Here is a 13,946-nt window from a genome sequence, read left to right on the forward strand (position 1 = left end):
TTGATAATCCTACACATCAATGTTTTTAATAACAGCTACAGAACTCAAGAGTTGTAAATGTTTCATGACAACAAAATAAATCTGCTTATTTTTGAGGAAACAAAGCATTTTTTGAAAATTTCTATTTTTTTTTCTTTTTTAATCTGAAAAAAAGAAGTGTTAAAGTTTTTGTTTATTTGGGTTTTTAATCTCTCAGACCAGCATAATCAGTCTGGCACATAAAAGCCAATGCAGGCTTTTAACTTGGATACCACCACCTGTAACCCTTATTTCACAGGTATTCTGGTCAGGCAGGTATTTAGCTCAAGACACTCCAGCAGCACCTGCTGCACTTTTCTTGAGCAGCAAGCCAGTTAAGAAGCTCCATACCATTGTTCTACAACAGTTTAGATCAACAGATATGAGAAATCCTGAGTAAAATGCTCCAGAGGACACTGTTTCAGCAGGCAAGTTGGACTCTAAGACCTCCAGTGATCCCTTCCAACATTACCCATTTTCGGTGATTCTATGAAAAGAAAAACTCAAATCCTCACAAGGACGGGAAAAAAAATCCATACAGGAAACAGATACACTAAATAACATGCCACTTTTCCATGATACATCACTGAAAAAAGCTTTCTCACTCTGTATTTTCCCTACTCATTAAAAGCTTTCTCTTCAAAACACTGTCAAGTATGAGTAAAACTTCTTAAAATGAAAACTTGTTAAAATGAAAAGCTTAAAAGTAAACAGTTCATGGGGGAAAAGAGCAGGAACAGACCCTGGAGAGGAATGAGCAGCATTCAAGCAGCTCCTCTGACCTTTTAGTTTAAACCAGAATTCAAACCTGAGGTGGGAACACACACGCAGATCAAAACAGGAAAAGTGTGGGAAAAAATATGGAAAAGCTCAGAAGAAACTTTTAATTAATGAGGTAACAAGTTAGTAATTTACATGTTGCACAGTCAATAGTATCTAAACTCCATGAAGCTTGCAGTATATTAATTGTAATTAACTAAGATTTGTTCTACCAAATCAAATACATAATGAAGGTATCATATCTATTGTGCCCGTTGTTTTCACACTTTCTTCTCATTCAGAGAAAAAATAATGTCTTCTTTACAGCAGCAATTTCATCTGAAATCCCAAGTTGGTCTTCTCTGTTTTGGTGTGTATGCACTACATAATTACATGACACATAACACTGAAGAAGTCCATGCTCCATAAAGCATGCTATCTACCTTGGACAGTCTCTAAGAGAGACAGAATTTGTACAATTTAACCCTTGCAAAAGCAAAAGACAGAGCTGACAAATTTATACTGACACAGAGGTATTCAGTCCACAGCAAGAAGAAACTGATTTACTGGGCTGATGCCAAAGCAGCCAGCTGCTTCCTCTGTCTCTCAACTCGCTCTCAGGCTTCCTATGTAAAATAGCAAATATCCAAGAATATACTAAAAATTACATTTTTCCAATTGCCCAAGATCATTTGTAATAGGAAAGAAAATACAAAGCAAGAATTAGCTGTGCTGCCCAACTATGTATATCAGTATCTCTGCAAGTACGCACAGGACTTGACTTTATATTCTGAACACACAAAGATACAGGCACTAGTAATTCTTCCAAGGGAACTGACATTTCTTCATAACTGAAACCACATCATCAACTTACTTTAAGCTCTAACCCAAAATCCCACTGTGCCTTGATTGACAGAAAACAAGATATATTAACATTATTAAAATAAGTGCTGTGAGGTTTGTTCCTTGATACACTGTTAACATCTGTTAATTGCATAATATTACTGAAGAACTAATTCTAACAAAAGGGATATAAAATCAACATTACCAGAGTATATATCTGCCTGCAGATACACGTGACACTTTTTAGTAACACCAATATTAATTTCAGCTGCCAGGAGGGACAACTCATGACTCAGGGAATCACGTGAACTATTGTCTCTTCATATTAAGTTCACAGAACCACCTACGAACCACAGATTTTAAGGAAGCCTCTAAGATATTTCACAGGTTTGAGTCTCCTTCTTTTGATAAAGATATGTCTTTCTCTTTAATTTTTTTTCACTCTTTAAGACCATAACCCTGTCATGCAGCTGCCAGAACACCCCTACACATAATCCCCCACCTCAGCAACCAGAGGTCACATAATCACCTGCTAAGCAGCACTTATCTTAATTGCTATGACAAAATATATTCTGCCTATATGCCATTTACTCATTCTCATGTACAAATCTTGGATTTATTAAAATGTTTTAAACATACTACACTAATTTTCATTACTAAAAAGCATTAGCTGGCAAAATAAACTAAAGTTACAGATGAACACTGAAGTCCTCTTTGTGACAGCAAGTTTAATCATTAAAAATATGAGACATTACATCCCTTAGAAAGCAGCATCAACATTAATCCAAAGTTTGTAAATAACATTATAATACCTATAACTAAGATTTTGCTTTTCAAATAAATTCCAAAGGCAAAATTAATTTCTATGGAGTAGAAATATTAGGAAAAAAGGCAAAAATCATCCATTACAGATTGTTAGAACTGTTGATATCAACACCCTCATTTGGTTCTCCATTAATTAAATTCACTTTTTAAACTGTGTATCATGAATGCTTTTCTTATTGACATGATATGCTTTACTGCCCTTTTCTTCCAAAACAAATATACATACACATAAAAGTGACTGTGAAAGATTCCCTGGTTTTGTAACTCTAACATTTAACCTCCTTAAATGGTATTTCTTCCATTTCAAAAATGGAGCTTTATCAGTGGCTTCTAGACTATGATGCAGAATCACAAACTCACGACCATCAAGGGAAGAATCTATACTAGTATGGAGTACAAGAATTCTCTCACTAAACACAGCCTCTGCATAGAGTTTCTATAGCATGTGACAAGACTACACCAGGACACATTTTTCTAGGCATTGTGCATGCCTGACCTCCATTTCTGAAATAATAATTCCAAAAGCTAAAAGGATGAGACGAAACCCAGCCTGTTCATCAGTATGGAGAGCTTCAGTTGCTAGGAGGTTTTCCTGAATCCTTAAGAGGGACAGGCAGTAGCTCCTTTACCTGTCCTGCTTGTGAGGTGCTTGTCTGCACATCCACAAAGCAGCACGGAGGAAAAATGCAGGTGGGGGCAGCCCACCAACACCCTGCCCAGGACCTCCCAGGCCATCTCCACAAGCAAGGGGAGCACAGAGGAAGAAGGGCAGGTAGGAACCCAAATAAAGAACTCCAGGGAAAAGATACCCTGGACTTCACAGGACATCCTTAGACCTGGTTTCCACACATACACTGATCAGGTAAGTAAACACTAGAACACCTTTTGGCCTGAGAGTGGTTGCAGTCCAGTGGTAGGGTACAGATTGTAAAATGCTGGGAAATTAGGATTGTACAATACCTACAGAATGTTTACAGAAGGCAACAAAGGCAAGGAAAGAGGTGATTCAGGGAGGAATAAACGTGGGAAAAAAATCAAGGGATAAGAAGATAAAACAGGCTGGTCAACCTGTAAACAGGGGTTGGTCAGAACAATTGTCTGATCATGCCCTGTGCATCATCAGCACCACCACCCGTCCTCTATTCTCATTAAATTCAGTTTCTATCTGTTTTCTTGAATGATTTTCTCTCATTCTGAGCCCATATGTGTGTATGGGGGGATCTGACTGCCAGCAATCAGAGCAGGAGGACCCTGCAATCTCAGTGACTACAGAGATCAGAGTAAGTGAAATCAAGAGCTTGAATATCCAGGTGTCAGCAACTGTAAAGACCAAGATCCAGCAGCTGCTACTGAAGTAGCAGAGAGTGCCTGAAGCCAGCTGCTGGAGACACCCACTTTTTTTGTTGCTATTTTTTTACTGGTGGGTGAGGGGGTACGTGTCTGTACATTTTTTCCCCACTACCAGACCTCCATCTTGAACCACGAGAGACTGATCCAGCATAGGACCACTGGTGCTGTTTGTGCTCATGGGAGTGCTCACAGACACAAACACTGTTGATCTGTTTGGATCCGTGCATATACATGTATGTGCTGCACACCTGTATCCAAATGCTAGTGTCTATCAGGAATACACAGTCAGTCTTACTGTCTGTAGCTGCACATAGGGACAGAGCTGCAGCAGCCTCCAAATTCAATCATACCTAACAAAATGTTTCAAGTTCAATTAACTAATCCTGCTCTTTCCTTGCACACTTCCCCCCCACCCCACCAAAAAAAAATTTCCCAGTTACAAAAGAACAGACCTTACAGGGAAGATGCCTGCCTCCCCACTCCTTTCCACACACTCTGGCTCAGATTCCTCTCCTCTGCCCCCACTGCAGCCCCACGCACCCAAGCCATGGAAGCGCTGGCTGGCTGCCCTTCCCCATGGCCGGCTCTGATGAGCTGCAGGTGGCCCAGCAGAGCCCTGTCTAAGGCACTTGGCCGGGCCTGGATGCAGGGAGCAATCAGCTCCGACCAAGCAGCTTGGCTCCTTCCAGGCATGCGGCGCCCTGCTCTCTCTTCCGCTCCCCAGTCCATTCGGGAATGCAGCATTCCTTGCTAGCACCTTGGCCAGAAGGCTCTGTGCAGACTGCTGGCCAAGGATAACCTCATCGATTAACAGAGGTTTCATTTCAAGTGGGATCTTTTAACAGAATTTTTACGCAAAGCTTAAACTATGTTCAACAGTTGAACTACATTCAAGTTGTACACTACGAAATTCTTCTCTCTTGTACTGCAGCAAAGAACAGCTTTTATAGTTTTCTTTATGCTCAGTTACACGAAGCTGTTAAGGAAGAACATTATCCAGTTCCTTTGAAGTGTTAAGAGCTCATAATGTAAACTTGAAAACAAAACTCAAAGCAGAATTTTTTAAAGCCTGTTTTATCTTATGGGATTATACAGCCATTACTTTCCTGCATAAAAGCCTAATGTATCTGCACAGTTACTCAGAACATATAAACTGCTAATCCCAGTATTACTAAGTTTCCTAAAAGCAAAAACATGACTGTTCCCAGTTTTAACAGTTCCAAAAGAGCATCTAGTGACAGGAAATCACTTGTGGGAATTCTACATATGCACTAGACTGTGCCAAAATTAATCTCTGGTGCAACAATATCATCAACTTATATCAAGAATATATGTCATTATTAATACTTGGTGATACTAGCACAAATAACACAACTAGTGCAATATTACAGTTACACTGAGGAAAAATCATTGGTGTTATCTAGCATGCTCATACTGTAAGTATTACAGCATAGCTAGCTTTAATTGAGAGTACATTACATTGTCTTTTTTTATCCAGAAGAACTCAACCAACATACAGCAGTCAGTACTCTGAGCGAAATACAACTGAGGTTTCTTTCTACCTTGGCAGTAACTGAAAAATCCCTTTACTTCAAGTTCCAGGAGTTACTTTGCAAAGTTCTGGACTAGTCGCCAAAAATTCTCACTAGGGAAAAGTGTAGGCGGATACTGTTTCAAGGTCCAATATCTCATGACCCGTCATAACTCAAAACAAATGCTTCAAACCACTGAAAGTTAATTCCAAAGTCTAATGGTCCAAAACACCATTGGAAAGTCTCTCCGTTCACTGAACTCATCCATTCTATTATCCTGCATCCCTACCCAGCTATTCACTCCCACTCTTTAGAATCATGTGCCAAATCACATTATCACACAGATGATTAGCTTCAAACACGTTGCAGGAGATCCTTCCTTCACCAGATGCCTCAGTACAGACATACTTGGACTACTGCTTGGCTAGGTTTTCCAGCATAAAAACTATCACCATGTTGGAAATGCGAATCTGCCCCCCATGTAACACTTCTGTACCACCAGTAACCTCCCAGCCCCCACCTTCTCAAAAAAGCATGTTTGCTTCTCATGCCTCAACTCTTGCTAATTCTCTGCATTATTTAGCTCATATGAAGAAAAGAGTTTACAAGTCAAGAAGGCAGAGCAGTAGGAGGAAAATAGATTTGAGCACATCTGAACAGAAGAGATGATTTGCATTCATTTTTGAGCCTTTCAAAAACAAACACCATGAACTATCACAAGCTTAACCTGGAGAAAAACCCAGAACACTGGTTGCAATTCTGTTACTTATTTATTACACTCAAGTTGGTATTGCAGGAGTTGTAGAAATCCATCTGGAATATGGATGGATTGCAATATGATCCTTGTAATGCAATGAAAATACAGAAGCGGAATGTAATCAGCAAGACATAAGAAATACCCCTTTGATTTTGCTAAATGGTGACTTTGGGTGGGTTCAATGAAAAAAACTGTTCTAGAAAAACTAGGCAGGAAGAGGAAGAAACAGATTACATAGGTAAAGTATCAGTACTCAATCAAAAAGAATGCAACAGTTAAAGGATCATGAGAATTTCAGGGAAACATTCTAAGGTAGGGGAGCAGTTGGTCTGTTTCAGAGCAAAATATAACAAAGCCATCCGAGGAAATATATACAGAGAAGGAGAATGCTGAGTATGACTGAAAGTGAAAACAATGAAGGACAGGTCTGTGGACCAAAAAAGATGGAGAAGTTGCAGAAATATGAAAGTAAAGACTCATAAATTTACTGAAAAAGTTACAACAAATCTTGCAGGTATTGATACTATACAAGTAATAGCTCAAGTTACACTTTTAGCTGCAGTAATCAAATGTTTTTCATTTATAACTCAAAGCAGAATAAAATTAGGCAAACTAGAATACAGCACTTAGAGCATGCTGTCCAACATAACTCTCAGTTTGCAGGCAGTGGAACATCACCACATGCAAGTTTCCAGTTTTAAGTCAGCAATCCCTTTCTTCTACTTCATGTGAGGAATGAAGAGAAAGCATTCAAACACAGAACAGGATTAAGAACTTGCCTCTGAATATCTGACTATTGTGCAATGACACACACTGTCTACCTGCTACAAGTTTTTCTGCTTCTAAACACTGTCCCTCTATTCCAGCAGCCATATGTGTCCAGCTTATGTTCCTCTTCAGACTGCCCCTGAGAACTGTATGTCTGATACTTTAATACAGAGCAACCTAGATAAGGAATGAACAGAGAAGACCATGAATGTACTGGAGACCATAAGCAAGAATTTTTTTAAGCATCCCTATAAAGTCAAAAGTTTGGATTTTCCGAGGACTTCTATTAACCATTCCAGTACAAAACAACCCTAACACAGCAACCCCCAAACTTAACTTTATACTTGAAAAAAATTGAAGAAAAACACTTAAAAAGAAAAAACATCTCCTGATGTTTAGAACATCTGTATGAGAGCTAAGAGACACACCAAATATTTGCATTACTCATCTCACTCTCTTTGCAGACACATGTCTCTTTAGTTTCAGTTCTGCTGATGCTGCTTCTAATTACCCTTCAGCAAGACCTGAACAAGCTATATTGAACACCAGTGTCTGAAGCAGGAAACACAGAAAAGCAGAGCCCTAACCAACATTTTTGATACTGTAATTGTAGCCTCAAATACAGTAAGGCAGGTGGTTTAAGCTCCCAAGTAAGCAAAGAAGGACTCCTCAGAGTTTTATTTTGTTCCAGATTACGTAGAGGAATACAAACCTGAAATGTGACTGTTAAGTAAGGAAACATCTGTTTAACTCTAGTAAAGATAACACTCAAATAAGAAGAAAAGCTATCAATTACTATTCCAAGTAAAAAAAAAGAAGAGGTATTTCTCCTAATTCATTAAAGAAATGCCACAGTAAGTAGATACTGTTAAGTACAGAACTATCACAACAACAAACCACACAGTACCCTGCAGTCAGGACAAAACACTTCAAGCAAGCTGTGGAATACCAGAGGAAAGGGAAGCTTTAACACTGTTGAATCTCAACAGCATACCCAGCAGCTTCAAAGCTTTTAACTGGAAAAAAGCAGCAACCATTCGCACAATTACCGACAAGAATGCAGTTTGCAATTTTCACATTAGGTATCTGCTAATCCAAGAACATTGAACAGTCACCAGAGCTAAGAGAAAAAAAGTCAAGGCAGGACATACTGCTGTCAAATAGAGTACAGGGAGAATACTGCCACTCGTGCACTAGCTGCAAAACTACTTATGAAAGACGAATCCAGCACACGTGAGGTTGTTTCCTGATCAGTTTGTTGCCTGCAACAAGCTTTCACTGAGCAGTCACTTTCTGGTAGATTCAGCTGCAGGAGAGCAGAAACTGCAGCAAAGCCAGACAAAAAGGAAAACTGATCATGAAATCCTCATCAGTTTTGCAGTAGATTAGGCTTAGCATGTAAGAACTTCAAGCTATAAGAAGACCTCATGTTAAAATTTTAGCTGAGCCTGCTGAAAAAACAGAAAAAAAAAAAGAAAAATAAGCATGAATGTACTTGTTTTCATCTTTCTTTAAGATAAAAGACAGGAAATATGCAGATGTAAAGAGAAGGATATAGAAAGAAAAAGCAGCCCCTAAAATGGCTGCATAAAGGTACACCTAACATGCATGGTACAGGAAAAAAAAAGGTTGACCCAAATAACTCATCTCTTCAGAAAGGAACTAAGATGCTGAATTATATTTTGGAAGTTATTATGAAATTGGCTTGTTTGACAACTAGTTTGTAAAAATACAAAAGACATGAAATATATTATATGAAAAATATGCAGTAAGTTATGAGATGGGGAAAAAAGATACACAAGCATATACAAATAACATATAATGCCCTTATGTTTTTTCAGGCTATTAGGTGAAAAAGTATTATATAATAAAACTAACCAATGATAAATATCACCACTATCACAACAACAAAAGACATGGAGATAATTCCCTGACCTTGATGGAAAACAGCAATTATTTCTTACTTTATGAAATATTGTTAACTTCTATTCAGGCTGCTTCCTAGGGTCTAACCTTCCTAACCTAAAGATAAAGATAAAGTTTGGATGCAAAACCAGCAGTGATCAGTGTTACTTCCTTCCTAAGTAGACAGCATTTTCAACAGGGTAGCCAAGACACAATGGAAAAGTGTGCCAAGGTTCTTTTATTTCTCAGTCAACCCCCTCCTAACAGAAAGATATTGACATATAGGAGTAACACATGTATTCGGTATACAGAAAAACAATACTAGAACATTATTAGCTGTTGGGTGGGATATTTAGTTATTAACTACAAACAAAAAGAACAGCAAGTATCAAGTCTGTAGCCACAACTGGTCCTGTCACAGCAGCTGGCTATACAGATCCAAGAATACTCTTCAACAGCAGTAAGCATAAGCTAGTAAAAACCTAAGGTATCAGTGGCAATTGTTAAAAGGAAAAAACTGCCCATACTGTGAGAAGTCATTTATGCAGGAAATTTAGAACTACATGTTCTTTTACTAGATTTCACAAGTGAGAAAGTAAGAGGAGGGTTTACTCCTATTGAATTAAAAGCTTCTCCCTTGAGAGCTACCAACATTTCTTTCTGCATAATTCCAAATACCTAGCATAGATCTTTGTCACCATACTAAACTCTTGGCATATCTCAGTTGCTCTTACTAAACAGCCTGTTAGCACACAACTGTTGCCATCAGCAGAACACAGTAGCATTGTACCATACCTTCTGGTAAACTATTGAGCACACGAGGTCTTTAACAGCAGAGAGGGACAGGTCCTGAGCTTCAATGGTGACAGTCTCCCGAGTGAGACCAATCTGCAGAAGGAAGGAGATCCCATGCATAGAGCCTCGGGAGTTGGTGAGGCTCTGGGTACTGAAACTGCCATTGGAGAGTCGACTGGAGAGCCCCGACTGGGGACTTGAAGACAAAGTTGGGGTCTGCGGTGCAGCAGCATGACATGTAGGTGGGGAAAACTTCTGTAAGGATGGGGGAGAAGAGTCGTTTGCTGACATCTGACTTGCTTTACTCTGCCGAGATCTCCCTAGTAGTCAAATTCTAAGTGAAATATGCTATTGGTTCTTGGTTTGAAATGAAAACAAGGATAATGTAAGTTTCCCTTTCTTAGTTCAATAAAATGCTCCTGACCAGTAAAACTTAAATTTCCCTTTCATTTGGTGCAAGCCAAAGAGTAAAATAATTACAGCTGCAAGTTACTTTAAATTAAAGGTTCTCTTTCTGCAGTTACAATCAGCTGATCAAAAGCAGATTGCTTGTCCTTTAGCACCACATCCAGACACAGAGGATTACATAAAGGCCTCACAGAAACACATCAGCTCTTCTGTTTTATACTTGTCCTTCATTTTTTATTAAAAAACAAAAGCTGGAGAAGCAGATTGAAATGGATGTTGATAATTCATTAAAAGGATCCTTGTTCACCTAGTTACGCAGATCATATCTCAAATGAAGACTCATCTTCATGCAGATAGCCTTTCACAATGAAAAAAAAAGTGTATCCTTGAGTAACACCAGAAGTCCACGTATGTGATGAATCTATTCCTCCTTCAGAAAGTCTTCTCTGAATTCACAGGACACGGTGAACTTGCAGATCAATGAAGATATCCAATTTCATTTTTATAAAATATTTTAGCTCATGAAATGGAGGAGCAGAATGTCTGAAGACACAATCATATTAAATGTAATCTGTAGCATCACCCAGATAATCTCCAGCATTTTGAAACATTGTACTCTGCCTGTAGGGGAAAAGATAAAGTTGTTATTTCACATGAAATGCATGAAGTCACATACCCATGTCACAACCACTCTACTTTTACGCAGCAGGATACCAACTCCTTTTACTCAAAGGAGTTAATAATAAATAGTGTTTAATAACACTAAATGTGTTACATTAGAAGCATTTTGTACTTGTAAATTAAACTTTACTGCTTTCCCACGGTATGATACACAAGAAAAATCAGATCTAGAACTGACCAATCTGTTACTACAACTTCTAATTAATGACAGCTCAGCAGAGCAAAGCACTTAGGAGGAAAACAACAAAAAGGTGGGGGGGGAGCAGTAGAACACAGCTCTGCTCTGTACATCTATATTGGGAAGCTGGTGGGTAGGGAATTCATTAAACGCATACAAATGTCAAAAAAAATACAAGATAAAAAACCAAACTCTATGTGGCAGCATGTACTCAGGGTATCATTTTAATACTGTTATTCAAGAAAACTGAAGAATGACTGCACAAACTCTAACTACAGGAAGATATGCAGAGCCTACAATTTAGCATCGGTCGGTTCCTTTGGAAAAAAAATCATTTAATGATACTCACACATCTGATTAAAAAAGCAAGTCAGCTACAACGTTTGAAAATAAATAATTTCATGAGCATGGGCTTGAGACACTTGTTACAAGATGCTATGCTACCTGATTCAGTATTTCAAGCACTTCATGAGCAGCTTAAATGCCTGAAAAGAATAATTTCAAGATTCCCCATGCAACTTCTGCCACAGGAAAAGTTTTCCATTGATGCAAAAGTGGTCCAAATACATAGATACCACATATTGCTAACAGTTTTTAAGGAGCATTGATCCATACAGGATACCAAAACCAGTAAGCTCACATGTATTTTCCTTCCCTTATGTAGTAAAAAAAAAACCCAAACAAACAAAAAAAAACAAACAAACAAAAAAAAAATAAACCCCTCAGAAAGTGTACTACTCTTGCAATGAAATTTCAGAAGAGAAATGCCACACCTTATTGCACACAGTAGAAGCTGTCCTTCCCAGAAATAAGGCTGAGAATTGCTAAAACAGTCCAATTAATACACTATGCACTCCTGGTATTTACCAGTCAAATAGGTGAAAACCCCACTGTCATTGCATTCTGAAAGGTAGATAAGGAAAGAGAGATACACAATTTGCAGTACTGGGAGGAAAATAAGCTCTCAGTACTGTGACAAAAATTCCTAACAGGGGCTCCGTAAGAGAGAACAAATTGATACATTTGGATTTCCAGCACAGTTATCTAGAAACTCTTGCCTTCAAATACAGAAGACTTGTTGGACCTGTAGCAACGACATCTGAAAAGAAACTTCGGCCTTAAAGAACACGCTAAACACGATACAGATGAAAGCAATAAATAGGAAGAGCAAGGACAGCAACAGTAACATTTAAAGACCTTTCTCAAGAAAGCAGCTTCACAGTGCCTTCAAGTTTGCTTGCAGATGACTTGTTCTTGTTTTCTACATACTGCTTTTCTCTCCCTCACCTCTCACAGATACCACAGACAGCAAATATGAAGCCTTAGGGGTGGATTTGAATTACAAAAAACAATGCCTAACCAACATAATAGAGAACAGAAAAGCCTTATGATGCGAAAGAATTAATGAGTCTGCTAGGCAAGTTTAATTTAGACAGTGAAAGCACCCTGTGAAAGCTCACCTACAACTGCCTAATTAGAACGTTAATTACATTTGTCAAAGGCATGATGCATTTGCATTGACAAAGCCTTTTGATACCATGTGTATTTGCATACAAGCCTTTGAAAAAGTTTATTTTTGTTGCTTGATAGGAAAGAATGGATCTTTCTTTGAAAGGAAAGCCATAGAAACTGTTCACTTTGTAGTGAGGATAGAGTTCTTCCGAACATCAAATCAAATGTATGCTGAAACAGGCATGCAGTCTACAATACTGCATTTTGTTTATGCAAAGAAACCCCTATACCTCACAAAGCAGAGAGGAACAGGGGCAATGAGGGAGTCCCTCTGCCTCCTTCCCCCGCCGCCCAGCTCGCAGCCTGCGCCCGCCCAGAGGCGCTGTCCCTCCCGTTCCCGCTGTACCCAAACCAAGCGTCTCCCGGGCAGCTTCTCCAACACCTGGCCCTTAACCCGCCCTTCCGTCCCGAGGCGAGGCGAGACGCGGACGTCGAGCCCCGCTCCAGGCGGCTCCACTCGCGGTTCTTACCCAGCAGGGCCGTTCCCACCGGGAGGGACGGCAGCTCCCCGCCACGGATGCCGGGCGGGACCGGCGGGACGCGTCCTGCCTGCCGCGGGTCACGCAGCCCCGTCCGGGCTGGCGCTGGCAGCCGCCCGTCCCTTCCTCCCTCCCAGGTTTAAATCCCCGCTGCGCGACCCGCCCCCGCCGGCACCATCTCCGGAGATGATGTGGCCTCGGCCCGTCACCCCCACCCCGGGGCACCCAGGGCGGAGCTGCCGCCGCGGCGCTTTCCCCCCGCGGGGGCCGGCGGGCGCTCCCCCGGGGCACGGCCCGTGCCGGGCTCGGCGCCGCTCCCGCCGCCGCGGCAGGAACTTTTCGAGTCCGCCCCCGCCCTTCCCCGGCGCGGTGGCGGCGGCGGCCCCCACCCCCGTACACGCACACCCACGCCCCCACACACCGCGACCCCGCGGCGGTTCCCGCCCACAGCGGCGGCGGCGGCGGCGCCCCCGGTCCCGCCGCGCTCACCTGCGGCGCCGCTGCCCCGGGCCGGAGCGGCCACTCGCGCATCTCCAGCCCCGCGGCTCCCCACACACACACTAGAGCCGCCCGGGACGGGACGGGACCGCGCCGCGAGGGCTGCCGGGAGCTGTAGTCCCGCCACCGCGTCCTGCCGCTGGCCGCCCGGCCAATGCGAACCACGAGCCCCGACGTGCCCCGCGCGGGCGGGGGGCTCAGCGCGCGCGGCGGCGCACGCGCAGGGCTCCCTGAAAGAGTTTCCGTTAGTTTTCCTCGGCCGTGGCGGGCGCTGCCCCGAGCCGCTATAGCGGGACGAGACGGGACGGGACGGGACTGAATAGGACAGCCCCGGCTGCGGGGCCCTGCGCTCCCAGCTGCAGCTGCCGCCTCGCCGCCGCCCTGGCCTCGCCTCGCTGCTCCAGCCCTGCCAAAGCCCGTGCCCGCGCCAGCTCGCACCCGCCGGTCGCGGTGCCAGCGGCGGCCGCGGGTGCGGGCAGCCCCCGCCCTGCCCGCCGTACCTGGCAGTACCGGGCTCCTTCCCCCCGCTCCGCCCCGCCCGGCCGGGACAGCCACAGCCCATGTCTCGGTCTGCGCCGCTCCCGGTTCACCTTGCCGGGACGGGGATGTCCCCTGGGCCGGGCAGGCCCTCCATCGCT

General features: G+C 42.3%; 1 protein-coding gene across 2 annotated transcripts in view; it reads right to left on the minus strand.

Moving 5' to 3' along the window:
* Positions 1 to 13,464, minus strand: part of PRKD3 (protein kinase D3) — a 43,724-nt gene extending 30,260 nt beyond the window's left edge. Inside the window, exons 1-2 of one of the 2 annotated variants that reach the window (XM_054629760.2) lie at positions 13,300 to 13,464; positions 9,553 to 10,581 (exon numbers count right to left, since the gene is read on the minus strand). In XM_054629760.2, coding sequence (XP_054485735.2) covers positions 9,553 to 9,843 — 291 coding nt within the window. In that variant the 5' untranslated portion in view covers positions 9,844 to 10,581; positions 13,300 to 13,464. Of the gene's footprint in view, positions 1 to 9,552; positions 10,582 to 12,801; positions 12,942 to 13,299 lie in introns of those variants that run through there. The other variant, XM_077175739.1, reaches the window with a different exon arrangement.
* Between the last annotated feature and the right edge of the window lie 482 nt (positions 13,465 to 13,946).

This window comes from Agelaius phoeniceus, chromosome 3 (genome assembly GCF_051311805.1).
Source record: "Agelaius phoeniceus isolate bAgePho1 chromosome 3, bAgePho1.hap1, whole genome shotgun sequence".
Classification (NCBI taxonomy): Eukaryota; Metazoa; Chordata; class Aves; order Passeriformes; family Icteridae; genus Agelaius; species Agelaius phoeniceus.